General features: G+C 45.6%; 1 protein-coding gene across 4 annotated transcripts in view; it reads right to left on the bottom strand.

The window, feature by feature from the left end:
• Window positions 1-1,984: 1,984 nt before the first annotated feature.
• Window positions 1,985-27,236, bottom strand: part of UPRT (uracil phosphoribosyltransferase homolog) — a 35,737-nt gene continuing 10,485 nt past the window's right edge. For 3 of the 4 annotated variants that reach the window (XM_048514915.1, XM_048514914.1, XM_048514912.1), the window contains exons 2-7: window positions 22,187-22,229; window positions 12,867-12,936; window positions 10,506-10,568; window positions 9,076-9,237; window positions 6,373-6,471; window positions 1,985-3,371 (exon numbers count right to left, since the gene is read on the bottom strand). In XM_048514915.1, the coding sequence (XP_048370872.1) occupies window positions 3,265-3,371; window positions 6,373-6,471; window positions 9,076-9,237; window positions 10,506-10,568; window positions 12,867-12,936; window positions 22,187-22,229 (544 nt within the window). In that variant the 3' untranslated portion in view covers window positions 1,985-3,264. Of the gene's footprint in view, window positions 3,372-6,334; window positions 6,472-9,075; window positions 9,238-10,505; window positions 10,569-12,866; window positions 12,937-22,186; window positions 22,230-27,236 lie in introns of all 4 variants that reach the window. The other variant, XM_048514913.1, reaches the window with a different exon arrangement.

Genomic DNA, 27,236 nt, shown 5'->3' with positions numbered 1-27,236 from the left:
TTGCATTTATGACATCAACTAAGATAGTGTTTGTAAACTAGGACTTTTGCAAGCCCTACTACACCAGTACATTTTGAACATGAGTGCGCTACTGGATTAGAACGTAAGAACAAGCCAGCTAGATCAGACCAAAGTCCATCTAGTCCAGCTCTCTGCTACTCGCAGTGGCCCACCAGGTGCCATTGGGAGCTCACATGCAGGATGTGAAAGCAATGGTCTTCTGCTGCTGCTGCTGCCTCCCGAAAGCATCTGACCTAGAATTTGTTAAAGGCATTTGCAATCTAAGCTCAAAGGGAGGATCAAGAGATTGAGGTGGCCATGGAAATCTGACTTCTCCTCCATAAATCGGTCCAAGCTCCCTTTTAAGAGCTATCCAGGTGAGTGGCCCATCCACCACCTCCTGTGGCAACATATTCCAAACACCAATCACTGCGTTGGCAAGTGGAAGAAGTGTTTTCCTTTTTATTAGTCCTCAATCTTCCCCAGCATTTTTCAATGAATGCCCCCCCTGGTTTCTAAGTATTGTGAGAAGAGAGAGAATTTATACTCTGTCAACATTTTCTTACCCCATGCACTAATTTTATAACTTCAATCATAACCCTCTCCAGACGTCTCCTCTCCAAACTAAAGAGTCCCAAATGCTGCAGCTTCTTCTCATAAGGAAGGTGCTCCAGTCCCTCAATCATCCTCGTTGCCCTTCTCTGAACTTTTTCTGTCTCTTCAATATCCTTTTTGAGATGTGGCAACCAGAACTGAGCTCTGAGGAATTATTCCAAGTCGCGATTAAGCACGACCGCGTGTCTTTATTTAAGGGCATGACAATCTTTGCAGTTTTATTCTCGATTCCTTTCCTAATTATCCCCAGCATAGAGTTTGCCTTTTTCACAGCTGCCATGCACTGAGTTGACATTCCTATGGAACTATCAACTAATTCTGGGACATCTTCAGGTCACACCTGGAACATCTAGTAAAACTTACTACATTTATGATGTCATGACATGTCTTATTGCCATCCCATTTCATAATACAGGCCAGGAGGCCCAGGTGTTACCTTCACTGTTTTGATACCCAGGTCTAGGACTTGGGAGGCCACAGGTGCAGTTTGCATCAAATGGAGTCTACGTGGATCTTTTTATTTCCATCTTGGTGTCAAATAGTTTTAAGTTGATATACAACGGTTTTGCATAAATATGTTGTGCCATAAGAACACTGCAGTTAGCAGGGGCAACATTATACTGGTTTTGAAATAAATTCAGTTTATATTTCTCTGAGCACCTGATTTATAAGATAAGGAAAAAAAGTCTTGAAAGCACAACAGGTCACTCAATCTTGGCTCTTTTCTGGGGGGAAGCCATCTCTTCTTTGTTCCTGCAAACGTTCTCCAAAGCAAGATGAGCTCTCACAATACTAGAACCAGGGGGCATTCATTGAAAATGCTGGGGGGAAGAATGAGGACTAATAAAAGGAAACACTTCTTCACGCAACATGTGATTGGTGTTTGGAATATGCTGCCACAGGAGGTGGTGATGGCCACTCACCTGGATAGCTTCAAAAGGGGCTTGGACTGATTTATGGAGGAGAAGTCGATCTATGGCTACCAATCTTGATCTTCCTTGATCTCAGATTGCAAATGCCTTAGCAGACCAGGTGCTCGGGAGCAGCAGCAGCAGCAGAAGGCCATTGCTTTCACATCCTGCATCTGAGCTTCCTAAGGCACCTGGTGGGCCACTATGAGTAGCAGAGTGCTGGACTAGATGGACTCTGGTCTGATCCAGCTGGCTTGTTCTTATGTTCTTAGCTCTCTAACCTTTCAGAAAGGTCAGAGAGAAGAAATCCCATTCACAGGCACACCTCTTCAATGCTCTCATTTCTAACAGAATTAGGAAAATGTTCTTCACCATTTATAAGTTAAGTGTTCACGAACAATTCTGCACTAAGGAGCTCTGACTCTGCACACAACAAATTATGCTCATTTGCATATTTCTGAATTTTGCATTTATTTATTTTATTATAGCCAGTCGTTGGGAGGGCAAGAACTGTGCACTGGAAGACTGAGCAAACCACTTCTCCGGCTTCTGAAAATTCAGCAGGCACGACTGCATTTTCAAGCACATCCCTCCATGAGAAGTGCTGGAACTGTTACTAAGTGATACCGTGTTTCCCCGAAAATAAGACAGTGTCTTATATTAATTTTTGCTCCCAAAAACGCGCTATGTCTTATTTCCAGGAGATGTCTTATTTTTCTGTGTTCTGTTCGCCGGGCATGCTTCCAAACAAAAACTATGCTACGTCTTACTTTCGGGGGATGTCTTATATTTCGCACTTCAGCAAAACCTCTACTACGTCTTATTCTCAGGGGATGCCTTATATTCGGGGAAACAGGGTATCCACGTGCCTCAGGCATATATACATACAGTTACCATGATCAATGGGAAGAAAATATAGGAGGTGCATAGAGAACACAACCGATTGGCTAAGACAGCCAAAACGTGGCTTTGAAATGCTAGAAAGTTGCCTCCCCGCAAGATAACAAGTTCATCGTACTTATCACTAGACCTAAGTCAAATTGAAATACTCCCAACCTGAAATACCGAGAACTGAAATGGATCTACAGAGCTATTCCACAAATGCAGTGTCTTGGTCTCAAGGCAACGCATGCCACTTGATACTCTGTTCATGTTCATGCACAGGTAGACGTCAAGTGTTCGTCTTGGGAATGATGAGCCATCCTCTGGACTTGCAGAGATGCAGTGTCTGTTTCAGGCACGTAAGCACCATGTTGCTAGAGAACAGAACCGACCATCTTTACGCTACAACCTCCAGCTACTGCTTGATGGGCTTTGCCGGCCACTTGGTCTTGTCGGAGCTGAGTGCCCACCTCCTCTGAAAGGTTCCAAAAGAATGCAAGAAAGATGGGACAGAACAGGCCTGAGGCGGTGCCCTTCACATTTTATTTTGCACTAGCAAGCAGCCAATTAAAATGGCTCCAGAATAAATAAAGAGACTTTTGAGTGCAGCAATTTAGATACACGCACTATTAGACATCTGTAGCAATCTAATGTGCTTCATTGTTGCCCCAAACTCAAGAAAAATAGAAAAAAAGCAGATCAAAAATTTCCCCTTTTAAATAAAAAAAAGTTTACAAACCAGCTATTTTTACCTTCGGCAAAAAAAGGGGTTAAACACAGTCAGACACCTCCACTTCTAATTATAAAACGTAGAAAAAAAGGTACATGGTAATAAATGACAACATGATTATGTACTTCAGTCCGTTCCAAAATACTTCTGTCCAAAGTGTGTTGGTGCAACAGGATGAACTTCTGTCGTTAAAATGGTGATCTCTGGGAATTCCTGGATGATTGATTTGGCACCTTCAAAAAAGGAAAAGGAAGAAATGGGTTGAAGGCGGTCGGCCCAGCACATCACAGCTGAACGCGCAAAGGAGCCTTCAGCTGAATCAAACCATCAAGGCCAGTTTTGCCCACTCAGACGGGCTCCCGAGAATCAAGCAGACGTCCTTTCACATCACCCACTACTGGATCCTTTCCTTTTTTAGCTGGAGACACCGGGAATTGAACCTGGGAACTTCAGCATGTCACACTGAGGCTCATTCTGCACATGCAGAATAATGCACTTTCAAACTGCTTTCAGTGCTCTTTGAAGATGTGCAAAATGGCAAAATCCACTTGCAAACAGTTGTGAAAGTGGTTTGAAAACGCATTATTTTGCGTGTGCTGAAGAGGCCTGATACTCTGCCACTGAGCAGCCCATTAACCCCGGGACTCTGGATTGAGTTTGTCTTTAATGTATTGTTGAAGGCTTTCACGGCCGGAATCACTAGGATGTTGTCGGTTTTCTGGGTTGTATGGCTGTGTTCCAGTAGTAGTTTCTCCTGATATTTCGCCTGCTGGACCATGGCCATAAAATCTGGAAAACCCACAACATCCTAGAGTTTGTGTTTGCTTTTGCATTTAGATCCAACCCAACTAATCTGCAGACTTCATCCTATTATTTTATTTAAGTACTTGCTGAGAACAGCATGGCATAAACCTTTCTATGTGAACTACAATCAACAATCTGGAAGCCACAGAAGCTCCTATACACAGTGGATAATTGAAGAGTCCTATGCCTCTGGACAATAGGGAGAGCCACGTAGTTCTGTAGGGTTCTGGTTTTCAAAACTTGGCCTCTCACAGTATCCTGGGGCTTCCCAGTGAGAAAGGGAGCAATGGCCGACAAGCTTCCCTAGAAACCACCTTGTTCATCGTTACTCAGTTTCTCCTGCAAACCACAGTAAAAAAATGGGGGGGGGGGTACTTTCTAACACACATTCAAGACTGTCTTGATTACAACAGGATGTGGGCTGACATGAAGAGAAGAAGAAGAGTTTGGATTTATATCCCCCCTTTCTCTCCTGTAGGAGACTCAAAGGGGCTGACAATCTCCTTGCCCTTCCCCCGTCACAACAAACACCCTGTGAGGTGGGTGGGGCTGAGAGAGCTCCAAAGAACTGTGACTAGCCCAAGGTCACCCAGCTGGCGTATGTGGGAGTGTACAGGCTAATCTGAATTCCCCAGATAAGCCTCCACAGCTCAGGCGGCAGAGCTGGGAATCAAACCCGGTTCCTCCAGATTAGATACACGAGCGCTTAACCTCCTACGCCACTGCTGCTCCACATGCAGTGATAACAATTCTCAGAATGTCCCCGAAGCAACATTCAAGGGTTCCTACCAGTGATACCAACAGGGAAGGGTAGAACGGTGGAAAGTTGCTGTTTTAGGCATATGGCCACATGCATTCTTTTTTCCTCTCCTTCAGTGCTTCCAACTGGATGGCAGGCTTACCCTCTCTGCTACACCCTTTCTGTACTGGCCAAAAATAAAGAGAATTTTATAAGCCATCATACAACAGGCTGCTCTAAGAACGCACCAAATTGTTAAGAGCGGACTTCTTGAGAACTTTTCTTTGGCAGATTTCGCATGGGCCAAAAACAGAGGAGTGAAAGTGGTGTAAACCTTTTTACACCGTTTTAAACCATTTTACACTGTTTTCACACCGCTGTTTTGGGCCCATGTGGAATCCACCTTTATGTGTACGGCAAGTGTTTTACCTATGGTCACGACAAAAAACTGTTCTATATGGGCTATAGCAGTGATGGCGAACCTTTTCAAGATCGAGTGCCCAAACTGCAACCCAAACCCCGCTTATTTATCGCACAGTGCCAACACAGTAATTTAACCTGAACACTGAGGTTTTAGTTTAGAACAGGGGTCTTCAAACTATGGCCCTCCAGATGTTCATGGACTACAATACCCATCAGCCCCTGCCAGCATGGCCAAGTGGTAGGGCTCAGGGGAATTGTAGTCTATGAACATCTGGAGGGCCATAGTTTGAAGACCCCTGGTTTAGAAAAAAATGGTTGGCTCCAAGGCGCGCATTACTCAGGAGTAAGCTTGGTGGTAATCGGTGGATTTGCTTTGAAGCAACCGTGCAACACTTTGAATGGGTGAGTCACGGCCCTAGGAGGGTTTAGAAGCAAGCCAGCAACCGAGCTTACTCCCAGGTAAAGGATTGTGCTTTAGCTCTTCCCATGAAAATCAGTGGGGTTTAACAGCACATAACAGGGTTACCTACACATCGTGCCCAGCGGCCCAGGTCAGCCTAGATGTGTGGGGGGCGATTAAAAAAAAAAAAAAACCCATGATGAACTCTGTGCATGCGTGCCCACAGAGTGTCAGGTCCATGCCTGTCAGTGCCTAGATGTCTTGCTGTGTGGGAATTGCAAATGTTTCCTGTAAATGCTTTCCGGTTTCCCTCTCCCCTCCCTGGCAATTCCCTGGCGCCAGCCCTCCTGCGGGAAGGTGCGAACGTTCCCAGATTTCTTGAAGCTCTGTAGTGCAAATGTTACACTTTGTGAAACACATTTGGTGGGAATCAAATGGGAGGGGGACTGAAGGATATAATCGCTGGATCTAAGCGGGAGAGCTTAGATTCAGCTTCTTCTGTTACTCTTCACGTTGTAGAAATAAACTGCTTTGGGACTTTCCTATGGTCTCTGTTATTTCACGTTCGAGAGCCTGACACAGAGAGGGCTCTGAGTGCCACCTTTGGCACCTGTGCCATAGGTTCGCCACCACTGGGCTATAGCATGGATTTCTTGAGGAGACCCAATGGAATTGCTATTACAAGACACTGAAACAATGTCAAAAATCCAATCCTTTTGTTTTTCAGCCAACAGGAGAGGAAAAGAGAACTCTTCAAAACAATTTTGTTTGGCTAGGCATCACAAATGAATGCCAGACTAATGTACTATATCAGTGCGGAATCTGAAAACCTGATATCAGCGGTCTGTGCTCTATTGCTTCAATGTACCGTGGGGTGTAGAAAACAGACTTAGCAGGATTATGACGTTCGGCTGCACTCCGTGCTCGATGAGAACCTTCACAGCCTCAATCACAGTGTTGCCCGTGCCTGGAAGAGGGCAAGAGGAAGGGGAGAGAAAAAGAGAAAAAGGAATAACTGGACCATCTTATAAAATGAGTGGTCATGATCAGCAGTCTCACGCTGGACAGCAACTCTTCAGCCTAAAGCCTGGGGGGGGGGGGGCACACAAAATCTGATTCAGACAAGCAAGGGACAAGTGGCCAGCTCATGGCATTACTACTATTTTAATATTTAGTTGTTGTTTTAAACTTTTAATGTAACTTGTATTTATGTATTTCTGTTTTAGCTACCCTAAACTACCACAGGAGGGAAGGGTATAAATAAATAAAATTTAGTTTACTTTTTTCCACCTAAAAAAAACTGTATATTAATCTGCCATTTCCTGGACCTTCTTTGTTCTAGAATGCTCTGCTTGGGCCCTAGAATCTTGGGGTCAGAACTAGGTAGGCACTAGGACCCAAGTGAAATAGTCTAGAACAAAAAATGTCCAAGGAATGGCAGATTAATATACAATTCTACTATCATATGATAGTATGATAGTAGAATTGATAGAATACGATGATGATGTAGTTGTAGTAGTAGTAGTAGTAGTAGAAGAAGAAGAAGAGGAGGAGGAGGAGGAGGAGGAGGAGGAGGAAGAGTTTGGATTTATATCCCCCCTTTCTCTCCTGTAGGAGACTCAAAGGGGCTGACAATCTCCTTGCCCTTCCCCCTTCACAACAAACACCCTGTGAGGTGGGTGGGGCTGAGAGAGCTCAGAAGAGCTGTGACTAGCCCAAGGTCACCCAGCTGGCATGTGTGGGAGTGCACAGGCTAATCTGAATTCCCCAGATAAGCCTCCACAGCTCAGGCGGCAGAGCTGGGAATCAAACCCGGTTCCTCCAGATCAGAGTGCACCTGCTCTTAGCCACTGCTCTTAGCCACTACGCCACTGCTGCTCCTTGTAGTAGTAGTAGTAGTAGTAGTAGTAAATGAGAAGGATGTTACAGTCACAGCAAATGCTTGCTAAAAAATGTTGGCAATCCACTGTACAAAATGAAGTAGATACCTCCTGATGCCAAAGGACAGTGAGGACCCCCCGAAACACCCGGAGAACATTCGAGCAAGACCTGAAGCCACTGAATATTGCATGGGAAGAGGCTGCAACACTAGCCCAAGATCAGAAATGCTGGAGAGCACTTGTTGCGCGATATGCTACTTAGCATGATGGTTTTGTTTGTTTGTTTTAGATTTTGATGATGATGATGACGGCTGTGCAAAGAGGTGCAGTCCTTAAGGGTGGAGACTTACATCTGGATCCTCAAGATCCATGTTGAAACAAATCTCATGGATTTCAGAATTCATTTCCACTGAGGGTTGGGTACGACTGAGAAATCTGTCAGGTAGTCATGCATTTTTACAGGCGTTTTCATATTGAAGTACTGATGCTAACATCAAAATTGTGCACATTCTGTTCCCTTTTTGCAGTTTGTGAAAGCTTCTCTTCCTCCCCCTGCATCAAAACTGGCACCTTCTAATCTAGCCGCTGCCAGCATCGGAATCCTTCTTCCTGGTTGGCCGTCCAGGGCCTCAAATGACACTCATCTGACACCACTAGACCCACCCCATAAGAACATAAGAACAAGCCAGCTGGATCAGACCAGAGTCCATCTAGTCCAGCTCTCTGCTACTCGCAGTGGCCCACCAGGTGCCTTTGGGAGCTCACATGCAGGATGTGAAAGCAATGGCCTTCTGCTGCTGCTGCTCCCGAGCACCTGGACTGTTAAGGCATTCACAATCTCAGATCAAAGAGGGTCAAGATTGGTAGCCATAAATCGACTTCTCCTCCATAAATCTGTCCAAGCCCCTTTTCAAGCTATCCAGGTTAGTGGCCATCACCACCTCCTGTGGCAGCATATTCCAAACACCAATCACACATTGCGTGAAGAAGTGTTTCCTTTTATTAGTCCTAATTCTTCCCCCCAGCATTTTCAATGGATGCCCCCTGGTTCTAGTATTGTGAGAAAGAGAGAAACATTTCTCTCTGTCCACATTTTCTACCCCATGCATAATTTTATAGACTTCAATCATATCCCCCCTCAGACGTCTCCTCTCCAAACTAAAGAGTCCCAAACGCTGCAGCCTCTCCTCATAAGGAAGGTGCTCCAGTCCCTCAATCATCCTTGTTGCTCTTCTCTGCACTTTTTCTATCTCTTCGATATCCTTTTTGAGATGTGGCGACCAGAACTGAACACAGTACTCCAAGTGTGGTCGCACCACGGCTTTATATAAGGGCATGACAATCTTTGCAGTTTTATTATCAATTCCTTTCCTAATTATCCCCAGCATAGAGTTTGCCTTTTTCACAGCTGCCATGCATTGAGTTGACATTCCCATGGAACTATCAACTAAGACGCCCAAATCCCTTTCCTGGTCTGTGACTGATAGCACTGACCCTTGTAGCGTGTATGTGAAGTGGTCATGGGGCATCTGCAGTCAACGCCTTGCCATCGGATGCAGTTCAGTTAGTGCAAATGCTGACAAAGCTGAGGAATTCCCCAGCTGTGTCGCTCATGGCCAGCGACACCTTTCTGGCCCAGTAGTTAGAGCCTGGCGCAGCTTCACCCGTAAAGAATCCTTTAAGGTACTCACTCAGTATGGGATACATGAGGAGAACCTTTCTCCTATAGATGTCAGGCGGGAACTTTGCATAGTACACTTTGGCTCTCTGGGTCTCTTCGTCGCTCTGGATGAGGATCTTTCCTATTCGGATGGATCTGCAGCAGTCACGCAAACCCTGCTCCATTGCCTCGCCTTCATTTAGGGAAAGAAAAAATGAGAGAGTGACCCATCAACCAAAAGCAAACCCGTATTTGAAATATTTGAAATGCTCATGGCCAGCACTGCTACATACAGTCCTGAAAAGATAAATCAAAGGACCCATCTATCAAGCATTTTATCAGCTAGCTTCAACATGACTTGAGTCCTGCAACACAATTTACTCAGTGGTGGGATCCAAAAATTTTAGTAACAGGTTTCCATGGGGGTGGGATTCAAACTGTGGCGTAGCGCCAATGGGGCTGGGCGGGGCGCGACGGGGGAGTGGACGGGCATTCCGGGGGCGGGACATTCCTGAGCGGGGCCGTGGCAAGTTCGCAGCCGCTGCGCCGCTCCTTGGGCAGGAAACGAATGCATGCAGGCGCAGGCTGCCACGCACGCCGGTGCACCTCCTGCTAGACTGCTTCAAGTTCTGCGCGCTACTGCTGAGAGGAGGGGCATAACTAAGGCAAAAATCACGTGGCAAAATCACCAATTAGTGATCCCCTCTTGGCACACACAAATAATTAGTAACCTACTCTCAGGAACCTGTGAGAACCTGCTGGATCCCACCTCTGAATTTACTTTTCCTGAATACTCAAAGACTGCCAAAACAATCCAAGAAAAAAATGATGCAGACCTCAGGCAACGAGACCAGGGAAATCAGAGTTTACATCCTCTAGGAAAACAGTTAATATTTTATTTAACATTTAGTAGCACTATGCATTTGATGTCCATTGGGATGTGAGTCATACAGCAAACATACATAACAAGACTTCTGTGGGGAATATTTAATTGTTAGTGTGGAGAAGTCATTCCCCTTCTGTCATATCCTTGTTATAGCCTTTTCGGTGATTTTCCTGAAGATTACTAAAATTAAGCATCTTATAGTTACTGATATTTGTTCAATGCCTCCATTTTTAATTAGGATAGGGCTGCAAAGCCCCCGTTGGGGCAAGGGATGTCCTATCTCTGGTTCAGATTGGTACTAGAAGAAAAACACAAAAGACTGTCGGGCTGTGACATGATGTCACGTTTGCAGACAAACTACAAATGACATCACACCTCTCCAGGAATTGCTGGGATTTGTGGTTTTACTACAGTTTCCTGCAATTGCTAGAGTGGCGTGTCATCACTTCTGGGTTTTCCCTAGAAGTGACATCATGCCCGTGATGCCCCAAATGTTTCCGCACTCCGGTCTCCCACTATCTTCAAAGATTTTATTGTATCAACACATTTTAATGCAAATTGAACAAGTGACCTACCGCTTCTCATTATGCTGACTCCACAGTTCCCCTTCTCGAATTTCACTCCTTCGTACTTGTATCCTGTTAGAAAGGTATAGAATATTTTACTGCAAGTTAACATTGTTTCCAAGTGGGCAACAAAAAGACCCCATCACAACTTCATGCCAGGGGAATTTTTATTTATTTATTTGTTTATTTATATATTTATACACACACACACACACAAACACACACACACACACCCCCGCCCTCCCCCGAAGGGCTCAGGGCGGTGAACATGAATATACGAATAGAGCACAAAATAAAATCAATAAATCTCAAATCATTAAATAAATCATAATAATATGGCTCTATAGTCTTTGAATCATTAAAACCCTATTAAAGCAGCGTATTAGTATCAAATACAATAAATAATACAACAAGAAGCGACCTACTAACTAATCCCCTAAAGAGGGGAGGGACGGCAGGATCCACAGATGTTAATGGGGGGGGGGGCATCAGCAGCCAGCCTCCCCAAAGGCCTGGCGGAACAGCTCAGTCTTGAAGGCCCTGCGGAACTCGCTGAGATCCCGCAGGGCCCGCACAGCTGGAGGGAGAGCGTTCCACCAGTCGGGGGCCAGAGCTGAAAAGGCTCTGGCCCGGGTAGAGGCTAGCCGCATCATGGAGGGGCCAGGGATCACCAGCAAATTGGCCTCTGCAGAGTGCAGAGGCCAGTTTGGGACATATGGGACAAGACGGTTCATCAGTTCATCAGAACGTATCAAAACCAAAACGGCCTTTCTAAAGTTTCGACCCATCCTGGCAGAACAGATCAAATGATGCAACAACAGCCCACGGCTTGATTTTAAGTTCATCATTCAACTGCAGGGGAATTGTGACTGGGAGCCTCTGGAGCCAGCAATTCCAGCGACTGGGAGGGGGCCTCCTTGTGCTCCCAGTTTCATCTGCCCCCTCCATGGTGTTCAAAGATGACAAGAGATGTGGAGAAAAGAAATCTCACACTTAGCAGGAGGGCCCACTAAAGGCAAGTCTGACCCATTACTACCAGGACTAACAGCCAGGAGAATCACTCACACTTCTGCTAGCTCATGGCAATGCAACCTGAATATGACTGACAGCAGGTATCGCCTGCATGCCCCAGGAGGAACCACATCCATCGGTGAAATCAGTGTGTCAGATATAGCTAACATTCAAATGACTGGGGTGTTAAAGTAGCAGAACAAATTCAAGACAAACTGAGAGCATTTACTGTTTATTGACTATTTTTTTGCCCCTATCACTGAGGACAGAGCTGCTCATGAAACAGTAAAAGCGCTCAGTGTTGCCTTGGGTGGAATTCTGCCAGGCTACAGGCACTTTATGCCGCACAATTGTGGTGCAAGCCAAACAAGACAGTTTGCAGAGTATTTTACAGTTGATTCTGCCCGTGACATTTGTATCCACCCTCCTCCCCAAGAGCTCCTTGCCTCCATTTTGTCTTTACAACTGCCCCAAGAGGTATTTGTAACACAGAGGCCCTTTCCGCACTGCAGAAAGGGCGCCCCTGCACTGGCAGGAATTCTGCCGGTGGAACGGCCCCTGCAGAGGCCGGCGCGGGAGAGCCGCCTCTTCCCCGTCCCCCCCCCCCACTCACCTTGTTGCCTTCGTCGCCCTGCTGGACTCCTAAGACTCGCCCACGTTGCCCTCCGACCTCCAGGGGTCGGAGGACAGTGAGGGAGGGTCTCAGCAGTCCAGTAGAGCGATGCAGGACGACGAGGTGAGTGGGAGAGGGACGGGGAAAACAGTGTGTTCCCGGCGGTGCCTGACGCTGCCCTGGGGGTAGTGGAGGGAAGCCAGGTCGGCGCTGCTGCATTTTAGCAGCGCCACCTGTGTGAACGGCTCCCTGGGGACGGCGTTTTTGCCGTCCCCAGGGCGCCGTATATGGCCCGTGCGGAAAGGGCCAGAGAGAGAGAGACTGGCCCAGTAGAACTTCATGGCTGAGAAGGGATTCAGATCTGGGCCTCCCCTGTCCTACCCCAGCCTCCTACGCTGCATTGGCTCAACAGACATTGCCTGTATTTCCTCAGCAGTCCTTAGTAAGGGGTGACTCACAAAGCTCAAACACAGCCCACCAGGGACCCAATAAACCCTCTGCTTTGCTGACAGCTAAAACAGAAAAAAAAGAAAAGACAGGGCTTGTCAGCCACCTGCCAGGACTTTTTCAGCTTGATGGGTCATGAATTCTGCAGCTTTGCCTTAAGCGCCTGTTAAAATAGAAATAACAGCTCAGATATTGACTTCTCAGCAGCACTTCTGATTTCATCGTATTTCATCCACAATGTGCACCTGCTGTTTAGCCTCACACCAAACCCTAGCTAACCGGTGCGTCCCCTCTCTTACCTGTTGGAGTGGTTACTGTGCACTCTGTGTATGGCAGCTGATTCAACCCCTCTTCGACCACAAGCCTGATCTGTAGAACAGAGGAAGAAATTAAGGGTGTGGAAGACCATCTCAGCAAGGTCCCATCTATATATATAAAAAGATAACAGTGACTTTGTTAGTCATGCCTTAACGCCGAAACGGTTGGACGGATTGCCCCCAAATTTTCACATGACGTTCCTCCCTGTTGTGGCCAGGTAATTGGACCTTCAAATCGCCGAAAGTCCATACCTGAGCCAGGTAAAACGTCTTTTTCCTGGCGCACCAGGCCATGAAGCTGGCTGTGCTTAACTGTCACCCTTAGAATGTTCGTGCAGCACGTCTATGGCCTGAGGGATTGGTATGCCCTTACAATGTTCGCACAAATGGCCAGAGATGAGCATTGCAAACAGTAAATAGGTAATACTGGTAGGTAATATGAGTGAAAGTGAAACACATACACACTTTGCCATGTGAAACGTCAGGTGGATTCACCCTCCTCACACGCAGGTAACTTTCACTCTCTGTGCCTCACCCACTGCTACCACACAACACACACACTCTCATACACATCCTCACTCTGCCCTCCCTCACATCCAACCACCACTTACCCACTTCCTCACCCATATTTGCCACAGCTCTCTTGTACTAAAAGCCAGCTGGAGTTTGCCTTTTTCTTCTAAGAAAATCCGCGGGGTGGGGGGGAACCAACACTACTGGCTCCACTTCTTTTGCACATGGCCCTTTAAGAACCCAGGGAGCTGGCCTCGATCTGAGCGCCTCACCACCCTGCCTCTGCTGCCTGACTGGGATAGCCTCCTTGCCCCAGTTCTGCCTTCCCCAAGCTAGGACTGTGTGTGTCAACCAGCCTCATGGACAGCAGGATTCACGCTCTGGACAGTTCCACTGTGGAATGGGAAGGGTTACCTTATACTAAAAAAACAAGACAGCACCATATAACAATGTGAATTGAAAAGGGAAAGAGGGATTCCATTTGACCACCCCAAAAGGCTATGCTGGGGATCATTGGACCTGCATGGACATCTGTGTGGGTTGCGGACTGTGATGAGAAGGACAATTGCCACAGCAACGCATGGCCAGGCCCCGCTAGTATTTCATAAAACAAAACTTTGTTCTCAACTCAACAAACCTTTATTAGGCATTAAAAAGGAAAAGGAAAAAAAGAAAAGGGAAAAGACCAGACACTAACAAACCAAAGCATATCAAGTATATTCCTATGCCAGAAGGACCAATACAGAGTAAATTATTCCAATGTGTCAAGAAGAAATTTGGCTACAGAGGTTACAATCAAAGGGAAAGAATTACCGTATATACTCATGTATAAGTCGAATTTTTCAGCACATTTTTAATGCTGAAAAAGCTCCCCTCAACTTATATGCAGGTCATTAAATTTTTGTGTGTGTTTTTACTTTGCCGGCCAGCAGGGGGCGCAGTTTTTATGCTAGTGACACCAGAATTTCAGGGTACCCTCAGAAGACACTCCTGATGGTACCAGCCAAGTTTGGTAAAGTTTGGTTCAGGGAGTCCAAAGTTATGGACCCCCAAAGGAGGTGCCCCCATTCCCCATTGTTTTCAATGGGAGCTATTAGTAGATGAGGCTACTGTTTTGAGGGTCCATAACTTTGGACCCTCTGAACCAAACTTTACCAAACCTGGCTGGTCTCATCAGGAGAGTCTCTTTATGATACCAGCCAGGTTTGGTGAAGTTTGGGTCAGGGGATCCAAAGTTATTGATCCCCAAAAGGGTGCCCCATCCCCCCATTGTTTACAATGGAAGCTAATAGTAGATTTTCCATTTCTGATAATATCCCTCTTAAAATCTAAGTTGGGTTACATTTGGACATACAGATGAGGAGGAGGAATCCAGTTTTGAAGGATTTTAACTCCTGTGTTTTAGCTTGGTTGCTGGTTGAGCTAAGCACTGGCGTAATGCCCATTGGGCAAGGTGGGCAGCTGCCCAGGGCATCACCATGTGGGGGGCATCAAAATGCTGGGTTCGTTTTTGGGTATTTTAGTGGTTTTGCATTTTTGGCTGCAGGGGGCGCAGTGTTTAGGCTAGCAGCACCAAGAATTTTAGCTGTATCATCAGGGAGACTGTCCTTATGCTACCCCCCAAGTTTGGTGAGGTTTGGTTCAGGGGAGTCCAAAGCAGTTATGGACTCCCCAAAGGGGTGCCCCTATCCCCATTGTTTCCAATAGGGAGCTAATAGGAGATGGTGGCTATGCAGGTTTCTCGGAGGGTCCATAACTTGGGCCCCCCTGAACCAAACTGCACCAAACTTGGGGGGTATCATTAGGGCAGTCCCTTGATGAGACCCTGAAAGTTTTGAGACTGTGCCTTCAGAAATGTGCGTGCCCCCACAGCCTGCACACCCCCACTCGACAGCAATGCAAGGAAAACTCAATGCAGAATCAAAGATTCTTAGGCAAATTTCTAGGATGTTCCTGCAGGGGTGCATTTTTGGGTGTATCGGCACCAAAATTTCAGGGTATCATCTGGAGATGATGGAGTGGCTGCCCATGTAAGTGGGGGGGGGGGCATCCAACTCAGGTTTTGCCCAGGGCTACAGCTTTGCCCAGGGCTGCCTTGTTACAGCCTCTGGAGCTTGCTAGGTTTTTGGTACTTCTTTAAAGTTACTGCTGAGAACCTCATATTGTTCTTGTTGACCCTCTTTTTCCACTTTCCTACAAAGCCAGTTTACTGTTTTTTCTTTGAAATAAATATTCAAAAAAAACATTTTAACCTACTGATGCCTCAATTGATGTAATTTTATTGGTATCTATTTTTATTTTTGAAATTTACCAGCAGCTGCTGCATTTCCCACCCTCGACTTATACGTGAGTCAATAAGTTTTCCCAGTTTTTTGTGGTAAAATTAAGTGCCTCGACTTATATGCGGGTCAACTTATACACGAGTATATACAGTATTTAATAAGAATATGACCTTCCCAGGTACTGAGTATTCATCAAGCTTTACAGGAAACAAAAAGATTGGTCCAAAGCTCCTCATATTTAGAACAATAAAACAGAATACGTTCCATAGATTGGACCTCAGAAATACAGTGGGGGCATTTTCGGTCTTGTTGGGCAGTCTTAGTTAACCTCCCTCGCAATACTGAAGAAGGGAAAGAGTTACAACGTGCCCTGGAAATTGCCCACCTCTGGTTAGGGTCAGAAAGTAGGATCAAATAATCTGCCATCTGATTAATTTTAAATTTGATGTTGCAGTGGAAGGGGAACAATTGCTTCGAGCTTTGTCCTGCAAAGTTTGGAATTCTTGATCTAGAAGCTGTCTCTTCAGTGGGAAATAGATTTCAGAAGCAGATAACATTTGTAGGGAATCCCAAGAGAATCCCAGAGAAAGTATCTTTGTTTCAACTAGAGACCGTCACCTAGAGCAGCCATCCTCAACCAGGGTACCATGGTACCCTTGGGTGCCGTGAGCATGTCCCAGGGGTACCGCGGCAACACTGCCGCCCCTCCCCCCTCATTTTTGTGGTGTCTCCCACCAGCGCCAGCAAGGACATGGAGCTGGCCCATGGGGCAGGGCCTGCCACAAGGTCAGCAGCCAACACCCTCCCCACCCCAGTGCTACCCTTCACCCTGGGAGGGGAAGGTGGGGGGTGTGGCAAGCAGGGGCAATGGGAGGGGAAGGTGGAGGGTGGCGGCAGGGGTACCGTGAGATATGAAGAGTGAGGTCAAGGGTACCCTGACCTCGAAAAAGTTGGGAAACACTGACCTAGAGGCCTGAAGCTGGGGAAGAATACGGTAGGTGAGGCTACTGGTATCAGGATTGAAACACAGGTGAGCCCAGAATTTAAGAGTAACTAGCCATGCCCTAGTGCAGTGGTGGCGAAGCTTTGGCACTCCAGATGTTATGGACTACAATTCCCATCAGCCCCTGCAAGCATGGCCAATTGACCATGCTGGCAGAGACTGATGGGAATTGTAGTCCATAACATCTGGAGTGCCAAAGCTTCGCCACCACGGCCCTAGTAACTAGCAGGCGTTGTCCTGCCTCTAAGCAGAGTACAGCATAAGGTATGCAGCGAGGAGCTCCAAATATTTTGTACAAAAAAGATGATTGTATTCTTCCCACTTTGGAATTCCAGGCATTGATTCACAAAGGGAAAAAACTTTGTTAAACAGAATCTGATTGCAAGAGCCAAGATTTACAGAAGGCTTGAGGGGGCGGGGTGGAGTGAGGAGGGCATTTGTTTATCTCAACCTGAAATGAACCTGCTGAGGCAAAGCTTTCTTAACATTTTTTTTTTAATTTGACAACGTAGCCCTACTTCACCTCCCCTTGAAGCCCATCCTGATACCCTGTTTCTCCGAATATAAGACATCCCTGGAAAATAAGACATAGTAGAGGTTTTGCTGAAGTGTGAAATATAAGGCATCCCCCAAAAGTAAGACGTAGCAAAGTTTTTGTTTGGAAGCATGCCCAACGAACAGAACACAGAAAAATAAGACATCCCCTGAAAATAAGACATAGCGCATCTTTGGGAGCAAAAATTAATATAAGACACTGTCTTATTTTCGGGGAAACACAGTAGCTGGAGCTTCCCTCACAGGCCTGACTCTACCCCAGACAGTGGAAGGCCCCATGGAATTCCATCCCCCACCCATGGTTTCCATAAGCACCTCCTAGGCTTGCTCCAGCTCGTTTGGCCTTGGCCACAACCATCCTACAGGTCACTGCCATGGACAGCCGGGCTCATGGTCTTCCCAAAGAGGCAGCGGTCTCAGTATTGGGGATTCCAAAGTCCATGTTGCCACTGCTTCTGCCACCTGTGTCACTTTCTCCACCGGTCCCTGGGCTGGCCACAGTGCCACCAAAGGTCCCTTCTCACACCTTCAGTGTAAACATGCACATGAGCATTTCCCTCTGCCATACCACAGTAGTTGAGAAATAAGTAGTTAAGAAATAAGTCCAATGGACTTTGTTCCTCGGTCTTGGCATACTAGAAACCACTCGTCATGACGGATAAAATCATGCTAGTAAGACGTTTCCCAAGCCATTTCACAATCACTTGGTCACATGGCACCCTGTGAATGTTACATACACCCTGGAGATCAGAAAACCCTGATTCTTTTCCTTCCGCCTTCCTGCAGAAAGCTCCGAGTTCAGTCTCCCGCTGCATAGAAGTTTCACAGCTGTTGAGCAGAAATGAAAGTATCATCCTGCCCATCCTTTCTGCGCTCTGAGCGCAGTCATTAGACAATCTCTTGCTTTCAATGCCCAGGTAAAAAGGGTGTTTGGGCACACCTGCAGGATCTGACTCTGATTTTCCCTCAACTGTAATCAACATGCACGACTCAAGTTGCCAAATGGATTTGGCATGCAGAACTAGGAAGCCCGCAGGGAAAATGCACAGTCAAAAACCCCATGGCTATGCCAATGAGCTGCTGGATGCCGGTTGCATTTGAAGTGGTTTGCACTTGTAACCCCTCTGTTCAGAATGGGTTGACCCAGAAAGGGGTGGAGACTCAAAGCAGCAAGAAGGCTGCAAAAACTGGTGAAGTTGGAGGAAGCAAGGCTACCAGGCTGGGACCTTGATTTAATTCTTTATAAGCTCTTAACACCTTGTTTAAGGTAACTGCAAAGATTGTTGGGAACTAGTGGGAAGGGAGTTGTTTATTTTTGCTATATTTGTAAATGTTAGAATTTATTGTTTCAAGGCTTGCTATGTATGTAGCTGATGGGAGTTCATTTGGGGACCTTCATCATCTTGGATCCCATTCACCAAGCCTCTGAAGTCTTCATAAGCCAACCACCAGCAGGAAGAATTGGACTTGGCATTATCAGTAGATTGTCAAGATAAGGACTTGAAATGCAACCTAGAAGGACTGTAAATTGTTAATGTTAAAAGTGTTATTTAAGCATAAGCATAAGCATTTTATTGTCATTGTGCACGCACAACGAAATTTACAGCAGCATTCCTCGATGCACACAATTTCAGACTCATACATCATACTCATACAATTTCATACAATACATCATACTCATACAATTTCAGACTCATACATCATCCTCACTTCCCCCTTCCTCCACCCATCCCTACACAGCCCCAAACACATCAACACGAAGCCGCAGCGTTTAGCATAGCTACAGCTCTAGAGTAGAAGCTGTCTCTAAGCCTCTTTGTCCTAGTGTTGATAGACACTGTATCGGCTCTACCAGGTGTATATGGTAACAGTTCAAAAAGAGAGTGTGCTGGATGAGACGGGTCCCTCAGAATATTTTGGGCTTTTTTTAGGCTTCGGGAATTATAAAGTTCTTCCAAGGAGGAGAGAGGGCAGCCGATAATCCTCTGTGCAGTAGTGATCACCCTTTGGAGCGCCTTCCTATCTGCCACTGTGCAACTGGAGAACCATACACAGATGCACTAGGTTAAGACACTCTCTATAGCACAGCGGTAAAAGGACACCAGGAGTTTTCCATCCAGTTGTTGCTTCCTTAAAAGTCTCAGATAGTACATTTGTTAAGGAAGTAAACCATTTTGTTTTAAAAATTAGTTCTTTGCAACTCCTTCCAAGTTCTGCCCCACAGAACCCACAGTTAGAGGTTACACACTGACTTGCTATTGACTCGTAGCCCTCTACTGAACAAATCATACATTGGTTAGACAGTTGAGCTTTTTGCCTGTGTACTTGAGGGCCTGGGCGATGAAGATTTCCTCCCTCCTGTAGCTGGCAAGACACCCTCAGTGAGGAGAGAGGAGCAGACACCGGCTCAGTGGGGAACATTCCCTGGACGCCCTTCCCAGCCTAAACTGCCACTGCTCCTCCTGAACTACCAAAGACACCATTCACAACTTGGTCGTTTTTGCCTTTCAAGATGCTCTAAAATACAGAGTCACAAATAAAATAGACACAACAGTCATTTGCGTGGGTAAACACCTACCTCACAGGGTGTTTGTTGTGAGGGGGGAAGGGTAAGGAGATTGTAAGCCCCTTTGAGTCTCCTGCAGGAGATAAAGGGGGGATATAAATCCAAACTCCTCTTCTTCTTCTAAAGCAGTGTTTCCCAACCTTTTCGAGGTCAGGGTACCCTTGACCTCACTCTTCATATCTCACGGTACCCCTGCCGCCACCCTCCACCTTCCCCTCCCATTGCCCCTGCTTGCCACATCCCCCACCTTCCCCTCCTAGGGTGAAGGGAAGCACTGGGGGTGGGGGTGGCTGCTGACCTTGTGGCGCCGGTGGGAGACTCCATGTCCTTGCTGGCGCCGGTGGGAGACACCACAAAAATGAGGGGGGAGGGGCGGTAGTGTTGCTCACGGCACCCCAGGGTACCAGGGAACCCTGGTTGAGAATGGCTGTTCTAAAGCAAGGCAGTGGCTTTCAGCTAAAACACAAACAATGAAGAGAAGATCTGATGTTGGGAAAGCAAGTGGAGTCAGGAGAGAATGCTGCTAGAACACGGCCATACAGCCCGGAAACCACACAGCACCCAAGTGATTCCGGCCGTGAAAGCCTTCGACAATACAATGAAGAGAAGAGTCTGGATGAATACCCTGCCGTTCTCTCCTGTAATGAGTCTCCAAGTGGTTTACAAACTCCTTTCCCTTCCTCCCCCCACAACACACACATTGTGAGGTAGGTGGGGTTGAGAGAGTTTTGAGAGAACTGTGGCTAGCCCAAGGTCACCCAGCAGGCTTCATGTGTGGGAGCAGGGAAAGAACACCTGGTTCACCTGGTTCACCAAATTAGAGCTAGCTGCTAGCTGCTCCTCTGGAGGAGTGGGGAATCAAACCCAGTTCTCTAGATTAGAGTCCACCACTCTTAACCACTACATCACACTGGCTCAATTAACTCTTCAGTGTTCAAACACACAAAACATGAACTGTTTAGTGCTAATTAGCAAGAACTTTCATCACTGTTCACCGGAAACTGTGAGTCACTAAGTGACTCATCATATGATATTCTTCCATATGTGAAGGTAGAATGAATAGTTATTTTACTGCTGTTATCTGTGCCTGGAACCCAAATCAGCAACAATACATGGCATCGTCTGGAGATGCTGCGTTTTTTTTTCCTCTGAAAGAGTATCTTCGCTTTAAGACAACTGTCACATGAGAAGTAGTCCAAAAGGTCTGTAAACAAAGAAGGATCCCCCAAAATAAGACATTTCCATGGTTGTAAAATGACATTGGTCTTACCCATGAAGGGGACTTCTCCATTGAGAGATTGAGGACAACTTATTGATGTCCCCCTCCAACAAAAGCTCTCTACCGTGTTTCCCCAAATATAAGACAGTGTCTTATATTAATTTTTGCTCCCAAAGATGTGCCATGTCTTATTTTCAGGGGATGTCTTATTTTTCCTGTGTTCTGTTCGTTGGGCATGCTTCCAAAGAAAAACTTTGCTATGTCTTACTTTCGGGGGATGCCTTATATTTCGCACTTCAGCAAAACCTCTACTATGTCTTATTTTTCGGGGATGTCTTATATTAGGGGAAACAGGGTATCTACTTTGCCCACCAAATGTCCCTGCCTTTGAATACAGTGTAAACCAAGATCATGCTGAAAACGTCAGGCGATCAGAACCTCTCAAAACTTTGGCTTTTATCTATTAAAACAGAATGCTGTTTCCACCTGTTGGAGTCAGGCTTACTGAAAGGCAAAGAAATTCATTCAGTCATTTTTTAAAAAAACATAATTCAGTTCAAGGTACAAACAGTCCAACTCTAACCTCGCTTATATGGAAGCCCGCTGGTTTTAGAGTAAATATGCACAGAGTTAGGAATGCTGCAAATTTTTCAGTGAATCTGTTCGACAGAAAAACTTACCTTGTTTAACACTCACGATCAGACTGTGAGCTGATAAGGAATGCATTCAGATTGCACTGAGGGATTTGAATAACTGCTGAACAATCTTGCAGCTGCCTGTTAGTCAACAGCCAACTCACAGCTGATCAGGGATCAGCTAGGATCCCTTCCCTTCATCAAAATAACCACAATGAAGTTGGAAAACAGAGCCATTCCTACCCCTCCATCCTGGGTGAAGATAAGGGCGATGCTTTTAATCTTTGCACTACAAAGGGGCATCGCCCCTGGCAAACTGGAAGTGAGCCAAACAGGCATGTGTTTGGGCATACCTATGTAGTATTACAGCATCAGAACATGCCTATTGTCCATATGTAATATTACAGCATCATTGTGCCTATTGGGGCTATCCAGAGATACAGAGCCAACAGCAAGCTTAAAAAGAAAAAAACAAACTATTTTCCAACATGGGCTGTTCCTAGTGGTGCATGAGGGAGGATCCACTTACCAGGCGATCAGCAGAAAAGACAAAGTCACCCCTACTGGCGGTCCTGGAAGAAGACACAGATATATCTTTTAGTAAGGTCAGATTAAAGTTAACTGAGCAACCACAGTTAAATACCTCAGACTTATAAAGCAACTACTCCCAAGAAGACACATCTTTCCTTCACATGAAATCATATTTAGACTATTAGGATTTGAAGATATTTCAGAGAAAGGCACTTAAGTCTTTGAATGTCAACATTAGAATTAGCAGGCTCTGACCTGAACACATATTGGCAGCATCTTGGCTTAATACCCTGGCCAAACCAAATATATGGCTCTCTACTGCTTGGTTCCAAAGTTGCGTTCCTTGCATCTGTTCTTGTCTGTTCTTAATAAAATGGAACTGATTATGGCCGCACAGACCATAGAGCCGTGGTGGCGAACCTTTGGCACTCCAGATGTTATGGACTACAATTCCCATCAGCCCCTGCCAGCATGGCCAATTGGCCATGCTGGCAGGGGCTGATGGGAATTGTAGCCCGTAACATCTGGAGTGCCAAAGGTTCGCCACCACTGCCATAGAGGGGCTCTACTCCATGCTGGTTACTTCATGTCCTTTCCCTCCTCCTCAAACTGTATACATGGAAAAGTAGTAAAACAAATCATAACATTACTTCACTCACTTGAAGAGTGTGGCCTCTTTTTACTCCAAAAGAAAATTTGGTTGGCTGCAGAAACCAGTGTAGAGCCAACCATCATCCAAGCAGCCTAACTCCAATGCCTGTGGCTCTTTCTCCAGTGCAAGAGCCGCTTAATTTGGAAGAAGCCTCCTTAAATTGCAGAAAGGCTTCAAACTTGAGCTAAAAGGAAAGGCCAGGTATAAATGCTGTAATAAATTCTGCTCAGTGGTGCAGCAGGATCAAAGCAGGAAACAATCGTAATATAAAGCCAATGTGTGTAACATAAGTAGCAAGAAACCAAGAATCGTGTCACACACTCAGACGGAGAGAAATATATACATTTTGTGTAATATAATTCATTCAGTATATAACAGTACAAAAGCAAACTGGTAGTATAATTAAATCAACAGATATTAAATCCAAGTAGCGTCCAAAAAAATAAAGTATCAATTTTTCTTCAACCATTTTCTTCAACCATTTAATATCTGTTATATACTGAATGAATTATATTACACAAAATGTATATATTTCTCTCCATCTGAGTGTGTGACGCGATTCTTAGGATCAAAGCAGGAGCCATTCCACCACGATCAAGGGTATTTTCATACTATGACAATTTTCTGCTGTTAAGGCATTCCCTCTCTACACTAAACTTCAATGGAACTGGAAGTAAATAATGACACATCACAGAGAATTGCAAGTTGCATTAAAACAGCCCTGGCATTGAGAATTTAAATGGGGGAAGCCTCTATCATATTTTAAACTCACTGCCTCAGTAGTTCTCAGTAAGTGGCTTCCAATTCTCAGTGGTAAGTGACTCTTGAGTTGCTTCCTTTCAACTTGTGGTTCCCTAGCTACCCCAATATATTCCTTATTGGTTTCTTTTCTGTGAGGGAGAAAGAGAGGTTTTAATTACTGTATTTCTCATGGATGCAAAGTGGTTATTATTTTATTTTTCACACAATAATGTAATTGCATTATGATCATGAGAAATAATGAATGATTGCATTTGCAACAGAGGATAAGAAAAGAAACAGAGGCCCCTACCGCACACGCAAAATAATGCATTTTCAAACCACTTTCACAACTGTTTGCAAGTGGATTTTGCTATTCCGCACAGCTTCAAAGAGCACTGAAAGCAGTTTGAAAGTGCATTATTCTGCATGTGCAGAATGAGCCAAAGTTTCTTCTACTCAGGTAAAGGATCCATTCAGGAATGCTGATCTGCAGACACTGAGAATTAAATGCTTAGGGGGAGACAAGAAAATGTAATGCTTCAATTGCATTTTGAATGGCTACCAGCCACCATAAATTAGACATGAATAATACTGCACATGCACGAAAATAGAAAAATAATGCCGAAAACGCTAGCACTGCATGATAGAACAGCGTGAATGAATCACAGCCGCTCGAAACAGTGGTGCAGAACCAACAGAGAGTACTGCTCATGACTTTCCTTCTTAATATAGGACCTACTCCTCAGAGCATTAGAACATCACAAGAATATGCATTTCATTGCAATTTATTTCCAAGCGGAGAGAAATGCAAGAGTTTTGGACACATGTGTTTTACATGTATTACCTAGATGTCTTATGTTCAATTGGTAAAAACGAGAACATGAAACCAAAGGTCACTTTTCAAGGTAGTTTGTAAAAATGTGAAATCTCATGCTGGGCACTGCTTTTTAATGTGCTTTTAAAACTGCTTTTTAGCGTTTTAATGTGAATAGAGCCTACATTTATTTTGATAGTTTTAATTATGCTGAAATTGTGCTCTATCTGTTATATTTATGTTGTGCACCGCCCTGAGCCCTCTGGGGGAGGGTGGTATATAAGATTGATTGATTGATTAATCAATCAATTAATTGATTGATTAATAATAATACAGCAGCCGATGCTCCTGTGGCAGTTCCAGGGGTCTGCCTGCTTCTAGCCCACAACAGCTCCAGCCACAAGCAATGTGTTAGGCTTTAAGGTGTCACAGAACATTTGGTTGCACAGGAGACAACTGGTTCCCAGCATAAGCATAAGCATTTTATTGTCATTGTGCACGCACAACGAAATTCACAGCAGCATTCCTCGATGCACACAATTTCAGACTCATACCCCATCCTCACTTTCCCCTTCCTCCACCCATCCCTACACAGCCCCAAACACATCAACACGAAGCCACAGAGTTCAGCATCGCCACAGCTCTAGAGTAGAAGCTGTCTCTAAGCCCCTTTGCCCTAGTTTTGATAGACCTGCATCGTCTGCCGGAGGGTAACAGTTCAAAAAGAGAGTGTGCTGGATGAGACAGGTCTCTCAGAATATTTTGGGCTTTTTTTAGGCTTCGGGAATTATAGAGTTCTTCCAAGGAGGGGAGAGGGCAGCCAATAATCCTCTGTGCAGGAGTGATCACCCTTTGGAGCGCCTTCCTATCTTCATATGGCTGATGTGCACACACATACTTTTCTGGTTAAAGTTATGCATTCTAAGAGCAGCTCAATGAAAGCAACTTCTCAATATAAGTAATCAGTATTTTTTTAAGCCAGTCACCATAATGATAGGAACACTACAGATACCACACTCTGATTTCTAAAAATCAGAACTAGTTCTTCTGATGCTTATGCATTCCTGCTGCATGTCAGGTTGCAATGCTTTCCAGATGCCTGGGACCCTTGCCTGGAAGATGTGCATGATTCATTCATATCTCATCAGCAGTGAGGAATCCATCCTCTGCTGCATTAAATGTACTTGTGACACAAAATAACCTCCTTAGTGAAGAAGTGCTGGGTACCTGAAACCAACTTCTGTTGGGATCGAACCCTGGCCATGAGCAGAGCTTTGACAGTACTATTGCAGGTTGCCACTCTGTGCCACGGGGCTCTTCCTTACAGTAGTATAAAGATTAAAAACCCAAACTGAAGCTAGACTCAGTTTCCTTCTCTTGCTCCAGAAGATAGTCAGAAGGATTTCTTTTCCTTGAACTACACGCTGTTCCCTCCCAAAACTATGGGACAATGATACAAATCAAGGTTACTTCTGCTATGTTGCACAACTTAAAACCTCATCTTAAGCACTAAACTCTGGGACATATTCTGAAGCAAGGGGGCAGAAGGCCACGGCCAGCAAATGGGGCATGTCCAAGGCTCCATTTCTATACTGGTAGGAGGAAGCTGACAACCAGCATGGTGTTGTGGTTAAGGTGTCGGATTAGGACCTGAGAAACCCAGGGTCACATAATAAGGGCTGTAAAAGAGCCACCGTGGTGTAGCAGCTAAAATTTCAGACTAGAGATCTGGGAAACCTAGGTTTGAATCCCCACCTGCACCATGGAAGCTTGCTGGGTGACCTGGGGCTGGTCACATACTCTCAGTCCTGGCTAGTAGTTGGATGGGAGACCTCTAAGGGATGTATTTGCCAGGAGGCCTGTTGTTATGGGGATTTTGCTATTGCTGCTTTCTGTATGCTGGGGGTGGTGGAATGGGTTAATTGCATTTCTAACTGACTTTCAACTGTCTTCTGTATGATGTTATACTGTACCAGGTTCTGCTCAAGGTCAGTGCCTGGCCATCTTGACTGTTGTCTCTTTCACAGTTCCTTTTGGGCGTGCTTTCCCAGGATGGGGGGTGCAAGCTGTTTTAACTACTGGGTTTTGCGCGGGCAAGCCTCAGTTCTGGCATGACCAGAGAAGATCCTCAATACTCAATAAACTGCTGTTCTTATACATGAGTTTGTTTCAGTTTTTGGGATTCTCACAGTATTGCAGGAAGAGGAAATGGCAAACCACCTTCAAATGTCTTTTTGTGTGACTTGAGAGCACACACACACACAAAAGAGGAACAGGCCTAACCCAAGTATGGGAATATCTCCTGTTTTAGATGGGACTGCATCCCCCTGAAAGGAGCAGGTTCGTAGCTAGGGGGTGCTGCTAGTTCTAGGTCTCCTATTGTTAAACAGGTGTCAGAATTGGCCATGGGTGTCTTCCACCAGCTCCAACTAGCTGTGGCCCTTGCTTGGCTGGAAACATCTTGGTTAAATTACTGTAAAGTGTTCTATGTTGGGCTTCCTTTGAAGAGTGCCCTAAAGCTCCAGCTAGTACATAATGCTATGGCCAGAATGTTGACTGGAGTGGGTCACATAGACTATATCGCTCCTGTGATGTTCCATCCACATTTGCATCTGGGCCCAAATCAACGTGCTTGTATTGACCTTTGATTCCCCGCTCTGCCACTTGAGCTGTGGAGGCTTATCTGGGGAATTCAGATTAGCTTATGCACTCCAATACAAGCCAGCTGGGTGACCTTGGGCTGGTCACAAGTCTCCTGAGCTCTCTCAGCCCCACCCACCTCACAGGGTGTTTGTTGTGAGGGGGGAAGGGAAAGGAGATTGTAAGCCCATTTGAGTCTCC

Source organism: Sphaerodactylus townsendi, linkage group LG13, assembly GCF_021028975.2.
Source record: "Sphaerodactylus townsendi isolate TG3544 linkage group LG13, MPM_Stown_v2.3, whole genome shotgun sequence".
Lineage (NCBI taxonomy): Eukaryota > Metazoa > Chordata > Lepidosauria > Squamata > Sphaerodactylidae > Sphaerodactylus > Sphaerodactylus townsendi.
The sequence above is the reverse complement of the archived record's forward strand: the minus strand, read 5'-3'. Positions and strand labels throughout refer to the sequence as shown.